This window comes from Schistocerca serialis, chromosome 8 (assembly GCF_023864345.2).
Source record: "Schistocerca serialis cubense isolate TAMUIC-IGC-003099 chromosome 8, iqSchSeri2.2, whole genome shotgun sequence".
Classification (NCBI taxonomy): Eukaryota; Metazoa; Arthropoda; class Insecta; order Orthoptera; family Acrididae; genus Schistocerca; species Schistocerca serialis.
The window spans coordinates 105,732,713-105,756,626 of record NC_064645.1 but is presented as its reverse complement, the minus strand read 5'-3'; the positions used below and the strand labels follow the sequence as shown (position 1 = coordinate 105,756,626).

Genomic DNA, 23,914 nt, shown 5'->3' with positions numbered 1-23,914 from the left:
CATTAACACGGTCCATCAGGTGATAGATAGTGGACGAAACGCGAGTGAGGGTAGCGATTTGAAGAGCAGAGGAAAAAAAGTGCCATGGCTCGTGCCGTGGGAGAAAACCTCTGCGACAGTGGGATGGGTAGTAAGAGCAGTAGTGGCTTACTAGCTGCGATAGTTCATGCAAGGTTGGATTTGTTAGTATACGTATCATGCATCATTACCATGACAAGCGATGGCGATGTGTCCCAGTTGCTGCTGCTGCTGCATTCCTGGAACAATCAAGATCGTTATACAGTAATGGGAGATCGGCCATAGATCATCTCACTGTGTGGGGGATGTGTGGAGCTTGTTTGCATGCAGTGTACGGTACGGCTTCCCTGTGTGGTGCCAGTTATTCGGCAGTGTATTCCAGCTGGATATCCAGTAGTGGCGTCTGATTAACAGGGGCTCGCCTGTGCCGTTATGTTTGCGTATGCTTGGTCATAGATGTTATGTCCTTACAAGTATGTCTTTTGGTCTTTTATGTTTCCACCTATGGTTGTGGTCGTAGTTCCCCAGATTCAGAATAAACGGGTTCTGCGAATGTCTGGAGTTTCTGTATAGTCTTGTGGTGAGTTTGTGGATTACCTCCGTGAGAGTCTCAAGTCGGTATTCCAGGTGAAGGTCCGCGATGCGTGTGTATCGTGGAGCATTGCTTATGATTTTGAGTACTTTGTTTTGTATGAGCTGCAGACGGCGCAGGCGTGTAGGCGCAGCGTATCCCCAGACAGGAGCTGCGTACGTCATCAGGGGTCGGATAAGTGTCATGTACATGGACCTCGACACCCTTCTGTTCAGTGTGCTACGCCTGTTGAGCATAGGATAGAGCTGTTTGAGCCTCGCGCTAGCTCGGTTGGTCATGTGTTGTATGTGGTCCCCCCAGAGTAATATCCGGTCCAGCCAGACACCGAGGTATTTGACTTTCTCACGGAAACGTATTGGGCGTGCATGTAGAGTTATTGGTCTGCAGTAGCGGTGTTTGCGCAGTTGCTTCGGTCTTCTAGTGAACAGAACGCACTTGTCGACGTTTACTCTAACACGCCATTTCTCCAGCCAAGGCTCGGCCACTCTGAATGCAGTCTGTAGGCGTGACGTAATGTTTGATGGTTTCCAATCTTGTGCAAGGATGGCTGTGTCATCCGCGTAGATTCCCATCATGGTGTTGTGTGTGGTTGGGAGATCGTTTATGTAGAGGTTAAACAGCAGGGGCCCTAGGATGCTTCCCTGGGGTACTCCCGCGTGTATACCGTGTTGTGTTGATTGTTTTCCCTGCACGTCAGTGTTGAAACTCCTGTCTGTGAGGTATGAGTGTATTAGACGCAGCAGCCCGTCAGGGAATCCCGCGTCGCTGAGTTTGCGGATGAGGCCGTTGTGCCATAGACGGTCGAAAGCCTTTTCGATGTCCAGGAACACTGCCTCTGTAGCTTTGTTTATGTTGAAGCCATGTGTTATATGTTCAACGACCCGTAGGAGTTGTTGATTGTGGAGTGGTGATTCCTGAAGCTGAATTGCTCCGGTCTCAGGATGTCATTTGTTATGCAGTGCCTAGTGATGCGTTTGAGAATCACCTTCTCAACAATCTTACTGAGCGAACTCAGAAGGCTGATGGGTCGGTAATTTTGTGGGAGGCTGTGGTCTTTCCCCGGCTTCCTGAACATCAGGACCTTGGCCGTCTTCCAAAAGGCGGGGAAGTGTTGGTGTTTTAGTATGGCATTCGTTATGTGTGTTAGGTACTCAGTTGCTTTATCCGTGAACTCCTGGAGGACACGGTATTGAATGCCATCATGACCAGGGGGTTTCCTAGCAGCGGAATGCATTATAGCCCAGGAGACTTCGGCTGTGCTAGCATGTCGAATGTCGTCGCGCGATGGTTGGGCTAGAATGCGTGTAACCTCTTGGTCAGTAGCAAGTGTGAACACTTGATCTGATGGTACCAGATTCGGTGTGAATGACGCTGCGAGTGTTCGAGCCATTAGTTCTGCTTTCTCTTCCGCTGAGTATGCAGGTCCGTCAGGCCCTTGAAGCGTTGGGGTGTATATTTTCTCCCTGGTGAAGTGTCGGGCTAGCTGCCACACGCCAGGTCGTGCGGTGTCCAGCCCTTCGAGTTTTTGATTCCACTGTTGTGTTCTATGTGTTTGTATTTTATCGTGTATGATGCCCTGTAGTCTGTTAATGTGCTGTTTGAAGTACGGACGCCTGGTGCGCTGCCATTATCTCCTGAGGCGATTCCTCATTGAGATTAGGCCCAGGATTTCCTGGGGCAGGGCCGCACTGCGTTGTCGTGAGGTGCGATCAGGTATGGTGCCTGCCATTGCGTCCCGGACGGTGTTAGTGAGGGTTTCTACTGCCTCGTCAATTTGTCCTGTTTCGTTAATTTCGTGTATAGGTGGAATGTGGCTATCAAGCGTTCGCTTGAACAATGTCCAATTCGCACGCCCGTAGTCCAACATCTTGCGTTGTTCCGTGTGCTGCAGTGTTTCCTCAATGTATAGTATTACAGGTTGGTGGTTTGAGGGCAGATCGTTTTCAACGGCAACGTTGAGTGTCGCTGTAATGCCCTCGATGAGGGCCATGTCTATCACGTCTTGCCTGTGTCCCCTCTGATAGGGAATGTGCGTCGGTTCAGTCGGCGCTAGTATAATGTAGTTTCTGCCTAGCGAATGTTCGTACAGTTTTTTGCCGTTGGGATTTCGTATGCGTGAATTCCATTCTGGGTGTTTTGCGTTCAGATCTCCAGCGACTATTACTCGCGGTGAAATGTTGAGTAATGTGCTGATATCGCGTGTTGAGATGCCTACAGGGCTGTTGTATACCGATATTAGTGTGGTGTAGGCTCCGTTGAACTTGACTCTGACGGCCATAGCCTCGATTTTTTCCAGTTCAGGGAGCTCTATGTTTGTGTGCTCAATGTCTTTGTGTATGACGATTGCAGTTCCACCTGCCACGGCGTCGCCCGGTCGGTCGGTACGATAGACACAATAGCCAGGAAAGTTTAATTGTTTGTGCGGTTTAAGTTTAGTCTCGCTCAGTAGCGCGACAAGCATTCCCTTGCGTTCCATGAACGCGGCAAATTCTGCCCTTTTGTTGTGGATCGAGTCTGCATTCCAGAACAGGATCCGTGATAGTGTATGCGGGTCTGCGTTATGGGCCGGGTGTGGTATATTATTCATGTAAGAGTGTGAAAGAGTGTTGTGATGGCAGTGTGTATGACAGCCCAGTATTGCCCGGGTTCGGCGCTCATGAGCTGGGTGATGAGTGTAGTGACGGCCATCAGCACCTTGGTAAGGATTTGAACGGTCGTGTGTCGGGGGAATAGTGTTTCCAGTATTCCCCCAGGTGGTGGTTAGGTGTGGCAGCCTGAGGTGCTGTTGTGGAGTTAGCGGCCGCTTGTGCGGGTATTGGTGTGTTGTTAGGAGCGGCATTTGTGCTTTGTGGCAGAGGTTGTGGCGCCTGTGTTACTTCTGTGGTGAGGGGGATGGTAGTGTGAGTTACAGTCTCGGTGTCTTGTTGACTGTTTTCCTGTGTGTTGTTGTTCCGTTGTTGTTGTGTGGCCTGTTGTGGTGATTTCGTGTTCCCCGCCCTGTGTTTGCGTGTACGTCTATTCCTCCTCTGGGCTTGGGGTTCGGGGGGTTCTTGTGTGGGTGTGTTTTCCTGTATATGGTGCGTTTCTTCGCAGCACGTGATTTCCGGGAGTGGGGTCGTGTTGTTTGGAGGCATAGGTGTTGGTACCGATGCTTGCTGGGTTTCAGGTGTTGCCTGTGGCTGTTGTGTGGCTGTTGCAGCGGTTGTTTCACGTGTGTGTGTAGGGCGCTGAGGTTCCGCAGCCTGTGCCGTCCCGCCAGGGCGTGCAACCGTGGCAAACGTTACGCCGTTCCTTACTGGGTTCGGCGCTGGCCTTGGACGTGGTATGTCGTACAGTACCCTACTTATGTCTTGTTTTAGCTTCAGCGCCTGTTTGTATGAGTTGCACTGTCTGAAGTTTGCCGCATGGGGCCCACCGCAGTTGGCACAGCGTCGCTGGTTTGGTTGTGTTTGTGTGCAAGTGTTGGATCTGTGGTTGCCAGCGCATCCGCGGCAGCGAGTTGCCAGGCCGCAGCGGAGGGCCGAGTGGCCGAACCGCAGGCAAATGTTGCATTGTTGGGGGACGTTGGGTGGTTCGTAAAGTTCTACACGTACGTCCATCCGCAGAAAGCTCTTTATCTGCAGGATGGCGCGGGAATCAGCCGTGTCGGCTAACTCAACCATGTAGTGTGGTAACGGTGCGTGTGTACGGAACCCTGTCATCCGGGAGGCACTTTCGCAGTCGAATCCCAGGTAACAAAGGGCCGCATGTACTGTCTCGTTGGGGGTGCTGGGGTCCACTCCCTTGATCACGTACTGCTGGGTTCTCTCGTCCAGCGTTCTGTACGTGTAATGTTCGATCTTCCGATCTTTGAGGAAGGTCAGAAGATCTTTATATTCGTTGTCTGTGGCAACGTACAGTGAGGCCCTATCCCCCGAGTACTTTGCATATAATGTGCTGTTTATGTGCCTCTCCGCGAATGCAGTGTTAAGGGCACTAAGGTTTCCATAGTTTTGTATAACAACTGGGGGGAAACCAGTCTTGTGTTGTGTGGGCACTGCTGTGGCTTTGTGTGCTTTGTTGTTGTTCGCCACAGCTGTGTTTGCGTTTTGTTTTGTGTGAATGTTGCTAGCCTGAGATGAGCTAGTGGGTGTAGGCAACAGCGCCTTTCGGTTGCCTAGCGAGTTTGGTTGCTCGCTTGTTTGTGCTGGTGTTTTTTTGGGTCTGCGTTTTGGGCCCTCCACCTGCCAGGGCTCTGTGTAGTAGTTTTCTGTGTCCACATCCGCCGCCACTGCCTCGGTCCCTTGAGGCTGCGGCGCCGGTGGGAGAATGGTACAGGACTGTCCAGTGACAGGTGAGTGTAACGTGATGTTGAGTGTAGTTGTCTTGGTGGGAGAGACGTCCGCCCCGAAAAGTTCGGTGATTAGCCGGCGCGACTCGAGCTGCTTTTGCGCTTTCGCGCCAAGCTGTCGAGCGTCGCCAGCCGCTCCCTTGCCTTCGGTAGCGGGCGGGGCGCGATTTTCGGCGGGTGCAGTCGATCCTCGCGCCTCTTGTGTTGCAGTCTTGCTGCGGGTGATAGCAGGGGAAGTGCTAGTAGCGTCCGCCATCTCGCACTTAGGATTATTTATTGGGTGGGAAGGGGGAAACGACAATTTTACTTTTCTCGAAAGGCGAGAGAAGTGTTACTTGTTCCCTATGGAAGTGGGTGGTCCCTACTTTACGCTAACATGCGCTGTTAGTGCAAGCGCGGCACCTATAGGAGGTGCGGGAGAAGAATGGCCTGCAGCACGCGGGCTTGGTCCCGTGAAGGAGCCCTGGTACTGCCTCAGAGTCCCCAAAAGAACGTGAGAATCACGTTGGGGGCGTTGGGTAACAACAATTCGATTTTTTTCTTTTCCGGTTGTCTCACAGCCCATGATTCATGTACATATGACGCTTTGCTCCAAACGAACTTTCTCAGAAATATCTTCTTCAAACTAAGGCCTGTGTATAATACTAGCAGACTTCTTGTAGCGGAGAATGTATTGTTTGCTTGCACTACTCTGCTCATTTTGTCGTCCTTGATTCGTCCAATACGAAATTAATACCCATTTCTATACCTATTAATCCGTTGCAGTGAAAGTGGTCAGTCTCTACTTGATTCATTTGGCAGAATTAGTTAGTTCCCTGCTCATGTAAAAGTGAACTGAAGCTTGTTGTTATCTCATTCTACTAAGGAACCCACTTGTACCAAGCTTGCCATTTCCCCCTAACCTTTCAGCAGTATGTCGTGTCTCAGGGACCAGCCGAGGTGTTGGTTATAGCACTGGATTCGCGTTTGCGGGGAACTGTGTTGAATTCTTGGCCCGGACATCTAGAATTATGTTTTCCTTATTTTCCTAAAATCTCTTAAGGAAAATGTGAGGGTGGTTCCCTTGGAAGGGAAACAGCCAGTTTCCTTCCTCAATTCGTGTGTGTTCTTCCCTCCGTCTGCAATTATCACGTCGCCGCTGGGACGTTAAATACTAATCTTCCTTCCTTTCTGCTAATTTTCAGAAGAGAAACGTCTCCGAAAAATAGTTATCAGGGCAAGAGCTGTCAGTTACACAGAGAAAAACCTCAGCTGTTTTCATAGAAACATTACAGTTTTTCAACAAAGCAAACGAAGCCACGTTCTTCCTTTGAGCAAAGAGTTATTTACTTCAGTATTAATTCTAAAATTGCTACGAACTCGACAAAGCATCTCGTCACAATAATATGAACTGTTGATATTTTAAAAAGTATCGGGTACCCGATAAAGCTATGTTTAAAAATTATCGTCAGCGCTCCATACAACGAGAAAAATTATCGATTTAACGATCTGTCGAAGGAAAAGATATCGACCTGCCAGCCAAAAGAATATCGGTTTCACGTTGTAGATATACTGCCAGTTCTAGAGCTGTACGTTTAAGTATTAATTTATTGTTAGATATTCTGTACATCAACAAGCTAGCAGCCTCCTTATCTCCCTCAGAGCAAGAATTGAAAGAGAAACGATGCACGGTCACGCTTGGCGATAACCACTTTGCTAACAATGGTAACTGGAGGTAAGTGGCACCATAAAAGGTATCCGATGGCTCCGTCGTTCGATTTCGTCACATATCGGATTCGTCTGGAACAATTCATGTCGACTTCCCTGTTTTCTTATTTTCTTTATTTTTTATTTTTTTTATTTCTGCAAACGCCAGCCACCTAGCTGTTGTAGGTCAAAATTACGTGGTGAAGCTAATCGTTGCAGTTTCTGTTGGTAGCGCCCAGCCCCGATTACGTCAGCGTTTCCTCTAACACGTCTTTGCCCACCACAAAGACCGATCTTGTTATCTAGATTTGTGCTCGTCAATTTCAGAAACTGTTGTAGAAGAATGCAGATGTGAAGAAATAGCACACAACTGGTGTGCTATTTCCCCAAGTCGGATATCTTCCATTCACCCTCCGCCCCTAAGTGCAATAGCACTATTTCTTTGTGTCATCTATACTTACTTCACAATCAAAGAGAAAGACAGGACGTGATGAAAGCTCAATAAGTAGTAAGATTCCTTCACACAATGAAAGTATAATTATGCTTTACTATAGTTTCAAAGGAACAACTTGAAATATTTATCGAAAATTGCGAACAAAATATAGTATACATTAAAAATATCGACACTTGATAATGCCATTTCGATATCAATATCTCGGGTAAAGAAATATCACCGAAGTATATTTATATTTTTCGGATAAAATATCGATATGTCGATATTTTATCAACAGCCCTACCAGGCAGCCTGTATCGTCCGTCACATTTTAAACTCTAAAGTGAAATATTTAAAACCAGGTGACGTTGACGAATGTGCTACGTAGCGTACGTATTGTAGGTGATGGCTAGAAACATTTCAATGTGTAATATACCATTCCCATATTAGGCAGTACAATTGTATGAACGTTGTTCTCAGCAACATCGAAGAATGGGGGCAACCACATTACGAGCTCAATTGAAACGTACCTACGCAATAAATTTTGATACACTCTGCGAGTGTTTAGTGTTTTCCTTCCTCTCTGCTGCCGGCAGCGTGTGCGTTACGACTTGTCATCAACAGAAAGTAGGTCAGCATTCCCGATCCCGGCAGTTGGCGACCCAGTCTCATACATTCCCATCTGGCGAGACTGTATTTTGTTCTAGTTTACTGTCCGCTTGGTTAGAGGTTACGGTGCTTTCTAACAGCGCTTGAATGAGGCTGGTCCAGGGTCAAGGCGGACGTAGACAACGGTAAAGCTACAGTTGCGGCACTTTTCTGCTGTTTAAAGCTCAGCACGCGCAATGCACGGGTCAATTGGGGTAGCACTCGAAGAATGCCCTGAATTGCTTCATGTGTATTACATCACGCAGCGCTATCCTCCTCTGACAACACTGATGTTTAAGCGTCAGTGACAATCTTAACTGATTACGCGAACTTCTTTCCACATATTTATGTTTAGAAACAGCTTCCTCCGTCACGGTATTGAATGAATATCCTGAAAAGTAGTACAGTTAAAATCAGTGGATAATGAAGCCAATGTCAGTCTGCTATGAGTGAATCGCTACTATTATTTCAAAACACACAAATATTGCTTTGATATTCTGGTGCATTGTACTAGGCACGGTCCTGACACGATAAATGACGATATTGTTTTCAAATTTTTAGTAGTATTCTTCGTATACGTTAAACTGTTGGATTTGGGCTGCGAGGATGTGAATTACCGTATTACGATCTGTCCGCAGCTCGTGGTCTAGTGGCTACCGGAACGGTAGCTCAGCGTGTTCGGTCAGAGCTGTTTGGTCTCTGTAGTAAAGCACTGACTGAAGGGATCAACAGCGAACTTCAACGGATGTCATGTGACGTCCACTGCGACCAAATACAACGAACAATAACGAACAAAATGCAAAAGAAAACTGGGGGGAGCGTTGCTGCCTCTGGATCACTGGTACCCGGGTTCGATTCCTGGCCGGGTTGGGGATTTTCTTTGCCCCGGGACTGGGAGTTTGTGTTGTCCTCATCATTCCATCATCATTCGTGGCCGTGGCGAGATTGGACTGTGTAAAGATTGGGACTTGGTACGGGCACTGATAACTGCGCAGTTGAGCGCCCCACAGATCAAACATCATCATCATCTTCTTCATCATCATCTCTTCCGATCTAGCGACTCGTACGTTCGAACTAGGCTAAATGTACTGTTTACGTAGATAATTTCACAAAATGAGAGAAAAGTTGGTTTGCCTCCTACGTTCGAAAATTCGATCCCTTAATTTATTCAGGAACACAATTCGACTCAGCATAACTTTTCTCGAACAAGCGTTGCCACAGGTGCAAAACCTGAAAGGAAGGAATGATGAAATTAGACATCTCTGTCACTGTCTGTGTCATAGGAGACGGAACACAAGCGCTAGGTTGAAACACACGCGCAAGAGATGAAACAAATTGCTACAGTAATTTGTAACGAGCAGTCCCGTTATGGTATATTGGTGTTTAAGGAATGCGCCTGAATGAGTGAGCCCAAGCCGTGGCTTGGAGTACACTCTCAAAATGCCAAAGAACCACCTCTGGCCAGAACTACAGCCCCAACACGCTACGCGTTAAACGCTTCATTGGCCCGCCGTCAGGTTCGACGCTTCGCATCATTTTGGAAAGAGTGAAAATCACAACCATCCGACCACACTTACTTTATTGTTTGGCCTACTGGAGACGTGCGGCTATTGTGCATAATGCCTGCCCACACCATAACAACTAAGCCTTACGGATTACGTTCATAAACATTCTGGGATGTGTGAAGTGTTCCTTTCGGTCTTCACACTAACTGGTGGCCAAAATCACTTGCCACAGGGGGATTCGTTGGAGAACATCAGTCTGTTGTTTATCCCAACCAATGAGCTTCCTAAACCAACGAACGAAGCAGTGTACATGGCTGCGACTGTTACACCGTCAGTTGCAGAAACCGGCCGGAGTGGCCGAGCGGCTCTAGGCGCTACAGCCCGGAACCGCGCGACCGCTACGGTCGCAGGTTTGAATCCTGCCTCGGGCATGGATGTGTGTGATGTCCTTAGGTTAGTTAGGTTTAAGCAGTTCTAAGTTCTAGGGGACTGGTGACCACAGATGTTAAGTCCCATAGTGCTCAGAGCCATTTGAACCATCAGTTGCAGAAACGTTGTGCAGTCTGCGTAGGTACACCAGTAAGTTGGGCTACTTTCATCATGGTGTGGGCATGAACACGTCCACACACCGTAGCTCATTTTTGCAGTTGTGTCACATCGATGTCATCCCGTCTTACTGTACTAATTCTATACAAGCAGATGACACAAACCACGTCACTGCCATGACTTGAATAGCGGTAGAGAGTCACATGGCTACCTGCCAACAATTCTGCGCCATCTACAGTCCTGCAAAGAGACCAGTCTGCCTTTTTAAGGGGGTATTTTATTGTGCCCGCCGAGATTGCAAGTTGCCAAAATAGTTGAAATGGCGCTGAACACTATGGGACTTAACATCTGAAGTCATCAGTCGCCTAGAACTTAGAACTACTTAAACCTAACTAACCTAAGGACAGCACACACATCCATACCCGAGGCAGGATTCGAACCTGCGACCGTAGCAGTCGCGCGGTTCCGGACTGAAGCGCCTAGAACCGCTCGGCCACAACGGACTTCCCAAGTTGGCAACTGCAGTGATTTTTGCTATGGATGTTCAGGTTGGCAGAATGAATTCCACAAGCTAGCCAATCAGAATAATGTGAATCGCAGATAACAATGATTCTCTTTGGGATGAGACATTGAATCAAACGCTTCTTTGGTGATGAACATATGGTGGTCAGACATTCAGTTTTCCACACTTGACTCTCGTTGAGATATTTTCTGTGAACTTTTGCTCCATCACCGCTCGTCGTGGACAACGAGCTTCGTCTGTAACAGGAGAAATGACTAAGGCTGCCGATGGCATGGGTTGTGTTGCTCTTGAACCAATATGCGCAACACACAGCACTGCATGTCACATTTGAGATGTCCTGGAAACTATGTCGAGCTGACAATGGAGATAGTGCCGCACAGTAGCAGAGAACCTCGGTCTCAGATTTAGTGTATGTAAATATTTGATTATATACTGATATTGTATTCAGTGTGTGGGAAATGGGCTCCTACCAGCAAATAATGAATATCACAAGGTTGTTCAACAACTGTCATGTTCACGTTTTACCAGGGCAATCCTACTTAGCACTACGCACCAAGCATGAGGAAGTTCATCTGCAATTGGATATGTACATGTAGACGCGCGTTTAATGTCCATACATATTCGTGCAAATATTAACTTGGATCTTCTGGGGTCTCCTCGGCTCTGAGAGAGCTAATGTAAAATTCAGCATATTCGACCCTGAATCGGATACAAGCACTTCTCAGTCCGCTGTAAGACGACAAAGATTATGTACGGTGCGTGTACACAGTTCGTCGAGTAGTGGATAACAACTGACAAAAATTGTGTTGTAATTAAATGAGAGTTCAAAGCAGATATCATTGTCTTTCACGTGAAATGCTTTAGCGACTGAAAGCCTTTAAATGGTTAAGTGATTGAAAGTCCTATCTGTCACCCAGGTAATCGCGGGCTTTGCGACTTCCACCAGCTGATTACATGATGAAGACACATTTTACTAATTGTATTCCTGATAATAGTATAACAGGTTCCCAGTAGGCTTACGTTTATAGTAGCTTCAGTGACAATTCTATTCGTATACATACTCTTTTCTACAGTGCCACAAATTAATATAAGTTGGCGCCATGAATTCTACAGATGATATTTTACACATTAACCAACATCGATAATGCTGAAGTTGAAGTCCATATATCCCTGGTTTTTCGTATAACATCGTATTCCGTAGAATAGCAGCATGCAGCGCTTGGCTCTCGCAGTAACGTTACGAGATGTTGTTTGTTGTTGTGGTATTCAGTCCTGAGACTAGTTTGATGCAGCACTCCATGCTTCTCTCTCCTGTGCAAGCTTCTTCATCTCCAAGTACCTACTGCGACCTACATGCTTCTGAATCTGCTTAGTGTATTCATCTGTTGGTCTCCCTCTACAGTTTCTACCCTCCACGCTGCCCTCCATAACGAAACTGATGATCCCTTGATGCCTCAGACCGTGTCCTAGCAACCGACCCCTTTATCTAGTCAAGTTGTGCCACAAATTCCTCTTCCCCCCAAGTCTATTCAGTACCTCCTCATTAGTTACGTGATCTACCCATCTAATCTTCAGCATTCTTCTGTAGCACCACGTTTCGAAAGTGTCTATTCTCTTCTTGTCCAAACTATTTATCGTCCATGTTTCACTTCCATACACGGGTAAGCTTCATACAAATACTTTCAGAAACGACTTCCTGACACTTAAAACTATACTCGATGTCAATAATTCTCTCTTCTTCAGAAACGCTTTCCTTGCCATTCCATTTTGTATTCTCTCTACTTCGAGCATCATCAGTACGTTACCGAGTAATATAATGGCTGGCGCATCCCGTACTCTCGTTATTGCTGGGTGTAAAGCACACATCCACAGAAAAACGACAGCGCACAATTATCTGCGACTGGTGCGCATCAAAAGCTGCTTTATACAGCAATGCGCGTTAGTTTTATTATGCTGCTTTGTGTTGCACTGCAGACGAGGTTCTGCATGCAGTAAGCAATACACCGTGGATAGACTTGTAGCACGAGGTGTGGGTGCCGGCAGCATGGCGCCGCACGCCAGCGCCGAATACCCCATATACTACACTACTGGCCATTAAAATTGCTACATCAAGAAAAAATGCAGATGATAAACGGGTATTCATTGGTCAAATATATTATACTAGAACTGACATGTGATTACATTTTCACGGAATTTGGGTGCATAGATCCTGAGAAATCAGTACCCAGAACAACTACCTCTGGCCGTAATAACGCCCTTGATACGCCTGGGCATTGAGTCAAACAGAGCTTGGTTGGCGTGTACAGGTACAGCTGCCCATGCAGCTTGAATACGATACCACAGTTCATCAAGAGTACTGACTGGCGTATTGCGACGAGCCAGTTGCTCGGCCACCATTGATCAGACGTTTTCAGTTGGTGAGAGATCTGGAGAATGTGCTGGCCAGGGCAGCAGCTGAACATTTTCTGTATCCAGAAAGGCCCGTATGGGACCTGCAACATACGGTCGTGCATTATCCTGCTGAAATGTAGGGTTTCGCAGGGATCGAATGAAGCGTAGAGCCACTGGTCGTAACACATCTGAAAATGTAACGTCCACTGTTCAAAGTGCCGCCAGTGCGAACAAGAGGTGACGGAGACGTGTAACCAATGGCACTCCATACCATCACGCCGCGTGATACGCCGGTATGGCGATGACGAATACACGCTTCCAATGTGCGTTCACCGCTATGTCGCCAAACACGGACGTGACCATCATGATGCTGTAGAGAGAACCTGGATTCATCCGAAAAAATGACGTTTTGCCATTCGTACAACCAGGTTCGTCGTCGAGTATACCATCGCAGGCGCTGGTGTCTGTGATGCAGCGTCAAGGGTAACCGCAGCCATGGTCTCCGAGCTGATAGTCCATGCTGCTGCAAACGTCGTCGAACTGTTCGTGCGGATGGTTGTTGTTGTCTTGCAAACGTCCCCATCAGCTGAGTCAGGGATCGAGACGTGGCTGCACGATCCGTTACAGCCTTCCGGCACCTGTCATCTCGACTGCTAGCGATACGAGGCTGTTTGGATCCAGTACGGCGTTCCGTATTACCCTCCTGAACCCACCGATTCCATATTCTGCTAACCGTAATTGGATCTCGACAAGCGCGAGCAGCAATGTCGCGATACGATAAACCGCAATCGCGATAGGCTACAATCCGACCTTTATCAAAGTCGGAAACGTGATGGTACGCATTTCTCCTCCTTACACGAGGCATCACAACACCATTTCACCAGGCAACGCCGGTCAGCTGCTGTTTGTGTATGAGAAATCGGTTGGAAACTTTCCTCATGTCAGCACGTTGTAGGTGTCGCCACCTGCGCCATCCTTGTGTGAATGCTCTGAAAAGCTGATCATTTGCATATCACAGCATCTTCTTCCTGTCAGTTAAATTTCGCGTCTGTAGCACGTCATCTTCGTGGTGCAACAATTTTAATGGCCAGTGGTGTATATTTGGTGCGCCCCACAGTGCGCGTGTCAGGCGTGTGACGTGGCTCGGCGCTGTGTTGCAGACGAGGTCCAGCTGGCGGTGGAGAACGCGCTGCGGGTGAACCGCGAGCACGAGTGCCGCGTGCCGGCGGCGCGGCTGGTGCGCGTCAAGGACGAGTACCCGCACCCCAACAAGCGCTACATCCCGCACTGCGCCACGCTGCACCGCTGCGGGGACGACGCGGGCTGCTGCCACTCCGACACGCTCACCTGCGTCGCCGCCAAGGCGCACTCCGTCACCCTCTACTTCTACGTGAGTACCGCGGCCTGCTCGTCGAGCACTCGCCCCGCCTTCTCGATGGCCAACCCGTGTCATTCAGTGACGCCAGCGGATTAGCGGGCAACAAGTCTCGAGTAGAACTTGCCCCCCTTCTAACAGCCGTGTACCGCAAGTCTCTAGAGGAACGGAAGGTTCCAAATTATTGGAAAAGAGCACATGTAGTCTTCAAGAAGGGTCGTCGAGCAGATGCGCAAAACCATAGACCTATATCTCTGACGTCGATCTGTTGTAGAATTTTAGAACATGTTATTTGCTCGCGTATCATGTCGATTTTGGAAACCCAGAATCTACTCTGTAGGAGTCAACATGGATTCCGGAAACATGAGACCCAGAAAATATTAGATACAGGCTCCCAGGTAGATGCCATTTTCCTTGACTTCCGGAAGGCGTTCGATACAGTTCCGCACTGTCGCCTGATAAAGAAAGTAAGAGCCTACGGAATATCAGACCAGCTGTGTGGCTGGAATGACGAGTTTTTAGCAAACAGAACACAGCATGTGTTCTCAATGGAGACGCGTTAAAGTAACCTCTGGCGTGCCACAGGGGAATGTTACGGGACCATTGCTTTTCACAATATATATAAATGACCTAGTAGATACTGTCGGAAGTTCCGTGCGGCTTTTCGCGGATTATGCTGTAGTATACAGAGAAGTTGCAGCATTAGAAAATTGTAACGAAATGCAGGAAGATCTGCAGCAGATAAGCACTTGGTGCAGGGAGTGGCAACTGACCCTTAACATAGACAAATGTAATGTATTGCGAATACATAGAAAGAAGGATCCTTTATTGTATGATTATATGATAGCGGAACAAACACTGGTAGCAGTTACTTCTGTAAAATATCTGGGAGTATGCGTGCGGGCCGATTTGAAGTGGAATGATCATATAAAATTAATTGTTGGTAAGACGGGTACCAGGTTGAGATTCATTGGCAGAGTCATTAGAAAATGTAGTCCATCAACAAAGGAGGTGGCTTACAAAACACTCGTTCGACCTATACTTGAGTATTGCTCATCAGTGTGGGATCCGTACCAGATCGGGTTGACGGAGGAGATAGAGAAGATCCAAAGAAGAGCGGCGCGTTTCGTCACAGGGTTATTTGGTAACCGTGATAGCGTTACGGAGATGTTGAGCAAACTCAAGTGGCAGACTCCGCAAGACAGGCGCTCTGCATCGCGGTGTAGCTTGCTGTCCAGGTTTCGAGAAGGTGCGTTTTTGGATGAGGTATCGAATATATTGCTTCCCCCTACTTATACCTCCCGAGGAGATCACGAATGTAAAATTAGAGAGATTCGAGCGCGCACGGAAGCTTTCCGACAGTCGTTTTTCCCGCGAACCATACGCGACTAGAACAGAAAAGGGAGGTAATGACAGTCGCACGTAAAGTGCCATTCGCCACACACCGTTGGGAGGCTTGCGGAGTATAAATGTAAAGGTAGATGTAGATGTAGATGTACCGCATAGAGACAACACGTAGTCCTCGCGGTACCACCGTGACGGAATTTTTCCTTACTGCATGCTGCAGCATACAATAAATAAGGTAGTATGAAAGTATCAATATAAAACCATATTTCAAAAGACGATTTGTAAAAATGTAATAATGTTTTACTGTGTTTGTACAACCATACCATTTTCTGCATGTTTTAGATTAAAAAAAAATAAAATAAAAAAACACACTGATGTTGGTGATATTTGTCGCCGAAACTAGTTTGGGATGATAAAGAAATAAACGAATAACAAGGTGTTTTCCATCAAGGTGGACTCACTTTGTGATATTGCTGTCTGACATCAACAGTTGGGAGAGTTCTGTACCAACCACATGCCATTCATGCTGATGCTGGGTGTGTGTGTGGGGGGGGGGGGGGGGGAGGGGGGGGGCATGGGACAGCGGTCTACAGTACGGCCCTGTCGTAGGGGTGATTGGAGAGTAACATACACGGTGATTTTTCCACCATATACAAACTCTGGGGATTGATCGATAGGAGGATACGGAACAATAAAGGTCAAATGAACTGATGTCCAAATATGAATGGTTTCCACGCTAGAGATCATTTATTCAGTCATACATTGTTACAGACATTGCGGTCTTATACGCGTTACCATGCAGCACATTTACAGTATGCTAGGTTTCCTCCTAGAGGGTGATACTGTTCCCCATACATCATGCCCCAGCGCCCGCACCTGCCATTTAACTGGTAATGTTGTGTCCGATTCATTTCTCTTGCTGACTCACCTTCTAGTGGATGTGGTGCAACAACCAGCCAGTTGGCCTGCCAATGCAGTGTAAGCCAGACGACCGTGTGTCTGCAGAACCCCTATAGTATGGTCACATCAGTTCATTAGCATCGGTACTGCCTGAATTTGTGGGCCGGGGAACTGGTGACCGTATTTTGAGACCAGTCTTCCTTCCACGCAGACTAACAGGCTGGAACTATCGGCGTTCCTTGCGGGTGACTTTGCCTCCCCTGCTGGAAGATGTGCCATTGACGATTCGAAGGGTTATGTGGCTGCCACATGATGGTGCTCCAGCCCTTTTCGCCGTTAACGTACGGACGCATCTCAGTCGTGTCTTCCTTGGTCGACGGATCGGACGAGGGCGTCCATCTGCGTGACCTGCTCCTTCACCGGATCTCAAACCGTGTGGTTTCTTGTTATGGGGCCGTCTCAGAAGTATCGTGCACGCAGAGCCCATTCTAGAAGTGGAGACACTGGAGCAGCGTATTCATGCTGCCTTTGACTCTGGTCGGATGTAGCCTGGCTGATGTGAACGAGTGACACAGAATCTGCTACGGTGCGCATACGGATGCGTTGAGGCACATGGAAACTATTTTCAACACATACTGTGACTGTGGCTGCGTGCTCTATAAAAATGTATGATTCAATAAATGGTCTCTAGCATGGAAACCAAGCATTTCCGGACAAGTTCATTAGACCTTTTTTGTTCTGTATCCTCTCATACATCAATCCCTAGAGTTCGTACATAGCGGAAGAAACCACCCTTTATTTATTATAACTGGGCTCTGGAAGGCTGAAGAACATTGGGAACTCTATTAATAGTATGAAACGACTGAAAAATGACTGACCTCGCTCTAGGAAGTTCGCCACCAGAATAACTCTCATGAAGGAACAATCAGGTTTAAAATATTACTCTGATAGCCTTTTGGTTGAAAGTTTTCCAGCTAATGAGAACAACTCACGTACACTGAAGCAGTTCTCTCTTCTAGCAGCATCGTATTACATCAAAATATATCGTTTCATACAGGCGTAAGAGCACTAATCACCCTCTTATTTATTTATTTGTGTGTGTGTGTGTGTGTGTATATGTATATGTGTGTGTGAAGCGTGAGATGTGTGTGTGTGTGTGTGTGTGTGCGTCTGTGAGGTGCGAGGTGTGAGGTATGGGCAGGTATGGAAGAATATTGTTACAGAACATATATGTGCTCCATCCAAAGATGGCAGGGAGAGCTCAACGAACTATTACGATTAAAGCCTGACACGGAAACTTCCAGATTAAGACTGCTATAACCTGAACGGACTGTCCTCCATGTTTTCCCCAAAGTACAGGATACTAATATTCGTACTTGTTTACATACGAGTCACGATACGGGTGGAGATTTATTGTTAAAGGTATTGAAGAATTCGTCGTAAATATCGGTGGGCTGCTCAGCTGTGAACTGCACTAACTATTGTAAAAGTGGTTTTCACATGTTTAGATTTCTTAGTTACCCTGAACGAAGAAAAAGATGGACCATAGAATACCAGAGAGACAATTGGGAACCACCTGGCGCTCAGTTGTGTTTTGGAAACAAACGCTAATAAAAATAGTTACAAACAGTTGTATGCAATTCCGTTTCTTCCTAGTCGAAAATGTACTGAAGCAGCTCGTCTCAAAATTTTTCGATTCTTTAGATATTTTCGCAATTGTAAAAGTGGAAAGGAATATTTTTTATGTACTTATATGTCTTATCATAAACATAAAAACACGAACTGAATAACTCTTAACCCCATTTCTTATATAGGCACGGTAGATCGAGTAATGATTCAGATACTTTTATAGCGGATTGGTCATTGTGAGGGGCCCGCATCTCGTGGTCGTGCGGTAGCGTTCTCGCTTCCCACGCCCGGGTTCCCGGGTTCGATTCCCGGCGGGGTCAGGGATTTTCTCTGCCTCGTGATGGCTGGGTGTTGTGTGCTGTCCTTAGGTTAGTTAGGTTTAAGTAGTTCTAAGTTCTAGGGGACTGATGACCGTAGCAGTTAAGTCCCATAGTGCTCAGAGCCATTTGAACCATTTGAACCATTGTGAGGGAACCTGCACAAGTAACATAACCTTCAAAGAATAAAGTTTTTATCACAACTCACCAAGCGATAAACCTGTCACGAAGTACACAAAATGAATACTGGTTAAATGATAGATGAAACTATTAATAAAATTCGTTTCACTGTAGAATGAAATTATACTTTCCCCCACCTCTGTACAATAAAAATGCGGCATTTCTTAAAATACATCCTTTTGAATCAAACATAAACACCTCTTTTACAAATGGCTGTATAAAGGCAAAACTAATAAACAGCCACAGGCTGTTACTGCGTAACACCCATATTTTAAGAGATTGGTACCGAATACGTAACTCATTACATTTAATATTTACAAGTTATCACCCAAGTTCCGAGCCTACATTTCTATGGCTGTGTAATATTACATTTAAATTTTTCTGTTGTATGAAAATGGCATTCTAAACATATCTATAAACATCAATTACTGATTGGTTCACTTCATACATGCGATGTCAAATATTTTGTAGGAATACTGTAAAAAATTGTGTGGATAGGTTAACCACCCACAAGGTAAAAACTGCTGAAGCCTCAGAAATGGGGAAAACAAAGCGGACGATTCAGCCTATTATATAGGAGCTCTACTCTAGATGTCAGACGGTCAGATCGGTACCAAGTGCTGTACATCGATAGAGTACCATTCAACACCGATATAATTTGTGCTATGCGCTATCGTCCAGGAGAATGTGCGTAAATTGTAAATAGTAAGTACCATATGATCTACAAAGCACAGGAAGAGCATAACTGTGATCGTCTGTCGTGTGGCACTCCAATCGGGAATTGGGTAGTGCGTTAGTTCGTCGTGGCAAGGGCCCCCGGATTGAGCCCTGGTCACTCCAGTTTTTGTAGTTATGTAGGACAATATGTTTCTGATGTAAAGGGACTGTTCGGAGTTTATAGATGACATCCAGCAGTTAGTTATTATTGTTATTATTATTACTGTTAACACTTTCGCATGTGCGATGCAAATGTTGCTCTATTCTTCTGTTCCGATTGTTTGTATTTATTCTGCGAAGGCCGGCCGGAGTGGTCGAGCGGCTCTAGGCGCTACAGTCTGGAACCGCGCGACCGCTACGGTCGCAGGTTCGAATCCTGCCTCGGGCGTGAATGTGTGTGATGTCCTTAGGTTAGTTAGGTTTAAGTAGTTTAAATTCTAGGGGACTGATGACCTCAGAAGTTAAGTCCCATAGTGCTCAGAGCCATTTGAACCATTTGATATTCTGCGAAGCTACTAATTTGCTCAATAAGTTTGCTACTTTCCAATAAACGAAACGAAAGCGGACTGCCAATAGAAAACTGCTGTAAACTACGAGCAGTCATTTCACATGTCAGGAACATATTGTCCCACATGACAGTTTCACACTTGGTACAGTAGAGAAATTGGCAAAACGACGGCTCGAAACCGGGACCCTTGATACGACAAACCAGTGCTCTACGAATTTCCCGAGGTGAGCTGTACATGACAGACGCCCACAGTTATGCTTTTCCTGTGCTCCTGAGGTCAGCTGTTTACTTATTACTTACTGTTTACGCACGTTCTCCTGGACGACAAGATGTGGGACAAAATATATCGGAGTTCTGGATGATACTCTGTCGATATATAACGTTTGGTACAGATCTGACTGTCTGACATCTGGAGGTGTGGGTGTGAGCGCGACGTAATGCAAAGGCGTCAGGACGCTCTGGACGTTTCATAGGCTCTGAGTAATTCTTTGACAATAACTTGAATCGCTCTGTGGTCACCTTGCTATTCTTCTTCCAAAAATTCCGCTTTGAAACATCTTGATGCACCTTAGTTATCTAGCATCCATGAGGAGCTTACGAATGAGGAGCTTACGAATACGGGGGGGGGGGGGGGGCAATAGGTTGGGAATGTGGGTCTCACGGGACGCGTGCCAGAGATAAGTCTCTGCAGTCGCACTAACCTATGTGTTCTCCGTGGTTCAGATGGATAGAGCGTGTGCCACGTAAGCAGGAGATCCCAGGTTCGAGTCCCGGTCGGGGCACGCATTTTGAACTATCCCCGTTGACTTATATCAATGCCTGAATGCAGCTAGGGGTATTCATTTCATTGTAATATCAAATAGGGATTTAATTGATGCCTGCAGAGTCCGCAGCTCGTGGTCATGCGGTAGCGTTCTCGCTTCCCGCGCCCGGGTTCCCGGGTTCGATTCCCGGCGGGGACAGGGGTTTTCTCTGCCTCGTGATGACTGGGTGTTGTGTGCTGTCCTTAGGTTAGTTAGGTTTAAGTAGTTCTAAGTTCTAGGGGACTGATGACCATAGGTGTTAAGTCCCATAGTGCTCAGAGCCATCTGAACCATTTTTTGATGCCTGCAGACAGCTCTCGATGAACGCCGCTCCCAAACCACCAAAAGGATAGCTGAACTTGTGACTTCTCTGAGACTGTCTCCATCACGACTTACGTTCCGCAGACCGTGTGAAATGGCGTGAAGTGCCATCCGCTACGCTTCCGTTAAGACCAGTGGTGGGGCACTGTACGCCGCCATGTCTGCCCACCTTGCATCTGATTCTGGTGATCTGATTTTTTTCTGTTTCTACTACCATGATCTTCCGATAGAGCACCATCGCAATAGCGTGAGATTGCACACTCTGTTCATGTTGTTGGTGAGTAGCAGGAAGAGTTTATAGCAGGCAAATACTCGCACAAACATTCTACAACGTAAGACTGCGTCAAACATGGTGAGAGCCAACATTTACACGAAGTTCCTGAAAAAAGACAAACCGACGTTGAAAGCATTTTTAGATTTAGAGATAGCTTTTGACAGTGTGGTCAGCGATACACTCTTTGAAATTCCGAGGGTAGCAGGGATAAAATACTGGGAGCGAAATATTGTTTAGAAATTGTACAGAAACCGGAATAAAGCTATGAGAGTCGAAGGACATGAATGGAAAGTATTGGCTGAGAAGAGAGTGAAAAAGGGTTGTAGTCCATCTCCGATGTTATGCAATCTGTACACAGAGCAAGCAGTATAGGAAACCACGGAACATTCGGAAAGAGAATTAAAATTGCGGGAGGAGAAATAAAAACTTTTGAGGTTTTTTGATGAAACAGCAATAGGAAGAATAATTAAAGGGAATATATAGTATCCTCAAAATTAAGTGGTAAGATGAACGTCAACAAATATAAAACACAGGTATTAGGATACAAATGAGTTAAATCAGTTGATGCTCAGTTAATAAGATTAGTAAACAAGATACTAAAAGCAGTAAATGCTTGCCTACTTGGACAGAAAAACAACTGACGATACCAAAAGCAGAGAGGACATTCATTGTAGACCGGCCATACCAAGAAATAGAGAAATTTATTAACACTGAACATAAATTTAAATGTGAGGAATTCGTTTCTAAAGATATTTGTCTGCAGTATAGTCTTTCACAGATGTAACATGTGGCCAGTACAAAGTTCAGACAATGAAAGAAGATTTCGAAATGTCGTATTAAAGGAGATTGTTAAAGATTAAATGAGTAGGTGGAATAACTAATAAGGTGGCACTGAATTCAGATGGTGAGAACTTTTCGGTACAAGTTGACTGAAGGAAGTGATCAGTTGATAGTACGTTTCCTGAGGTATCAAGGAAGGATCAGTTTTGTTCTGGAGGTAAGTGTGTGTGTGTGGGGGGGGGGGATCGGGGGCAAAAATTGCAGAGAGAGAGAGAGAGAGAGAGAGAGAGAGAGAGAGAGCAGTTGTAATACAGCAGGAGAGTGGCATAAATTTCTATTGCGGTAGCTATGTGGAGACGAAAGTACTTGAACAGGGTAGAGTAGCGTTGTTAACTGCAAAAAGCCGTCTTTGGACTGAAGACCACAACAGCCATGACCATATTGATTAACTCGTCTAGCTTAGTGGAAGGAATCATAAAAAACGTGCTCTGAGCATGTTGTGATGCACCCTTGGACTAAGAACTATTCAAGGGGTATTGAATATGGTAAGTAGAATCCGGTCAACCACGAATTATGTTATGCGAGTACTTGCCTGCAATAAACTTTATTGTTATAAGCAAGCTGTATGACAGAGTAAATGTTTCGTAAGGGTGTTTAACTGAGGCAAGCAGATCCTATACAGACTTCGCTCCAGAGAGTTACAAACGCACAAATACTTTACTAGTTTCGCATCTTTCAAAAACAGTGCAAGATGTACCTTAAGCAACTTCTCCTTTGCCATTGTCCTCACACACATACAGATACACACACACACACACACACACACACACACACACACTGCTTACATACGCACACAGACGTCAGCAGTATTACAGAGAGCAAGCAGCACAGAGAATAATTTATGTAAAGTTGGCCTCGGATTGACCCGTCGCTGTGGGTGACAAGCCCTGGGGCTTGTGTGCCCTCGACGGATATCTGGCATCTTTACGGTCGGCTCGGTACCTGATCAGCATACCGAGGAACTGACGTCCGGCCAAACACACCATTAATTAGATCTTATCGCGCCAACTTCCTCCGCCCGACACCAATTTGTGAAGCGCCTCAGACCCGTTAACTGAAAACAGATTTTAGGAGCCGGCATGAGGAATGCGCGTGCTTTGCAGTGGTTTGTACGCCACTCCGATCGGAGGGTAAATACGTTTCCGGGCTTGTCGACCCGTCTTATCTGATTCTCTTTGTCTCGGGCCCTGTTAACACGGCAGAATGTTTCGGACTGCGTCTGTCCCGTCTGTCGGAAGAAAGTTGTAGACTTAATGAAATAATTACGTCCGTGGATTCGCTGTAAGCATAAATTAAAGTCATTCGTAGGTTTTAGTTTTCTACGAGGGTTGCCCAGAAAGTAATGCATCGCACTTTTTGTTCAACAATTCTGTATTCATCACAACGAGAACCGCACACAGCCCGCATCTCGTGGTCGTGCGGTAGCGTTCTCGCTTCCCACGCCCGGGTTCGATTCCCAGCGGGGTCAGGGATTTTCTCTGCCTCGTGATGGCTCGGTGTTGTGTGCTGTCCTTAGGTTAGTTAGGTTTAAGTAGTTCTAAGTTCTAGGGGACTTATGACCACAGCAATTGAGTCCCATAGTGCTCAGAGCCATTTGAACCATTTTGAACCAACCACACACACGAAAGAATGGTGTTTTACCTACACACCTTATTTTTCCACATAATCTGCATTCCGTTCTATGCCCTCCCACCAGCACGAAACAGGAGCGTTTATGCCCGAAGGTACCAATCCTTGTCATGTTGGCGGAACCAGTGCTTCACTGTGTGAATCATCTCCTCATCGTCCTCAAAAATGTCTTCCACGAATGGCATCCTTTAATGGCCCAAACAGGTTGAAGTCCACGGGGGCTACGTCACGTGCGTCAGGTGTGACAGCCGTGGATTGTCCATCCGACCGCTGCAATCGCGGATCTCCGCCGAACTGCCTTCTGATGACCTCACCCTCTGTTGTCCAGCGACTGACTGTACTTCTGTCGACAGCAGACGCCCCATAGACTTTGCACAAGCGTTTGTGAATATTCCCCAAAGT

The 23,914-nt window shown here is 46.5% G+C and overlaps 1 protein-coding gene across 1 annotated transcript in view; it reads left to right on the top strand.

The window, feature by feature from the left end:
- The window catches only part of LOC126416506 (uncharacterized), a 656,753-nt gene that overhangs the window by 382,172 nt on the left and 250,667 nt on the right, over positions 1-23,914 (top strand). Inside the window, exon 3 of the mRNA XM_050084247.1 lies at positions 13,833-14,062. Within this exon, the coding sequence (XP_049940204.1) occupies positions 13,833-14,062 (230 nt within the window). The remainder of the gene's footprint in view (positions 1-13,832; positions 14,063-23,914) is intronic.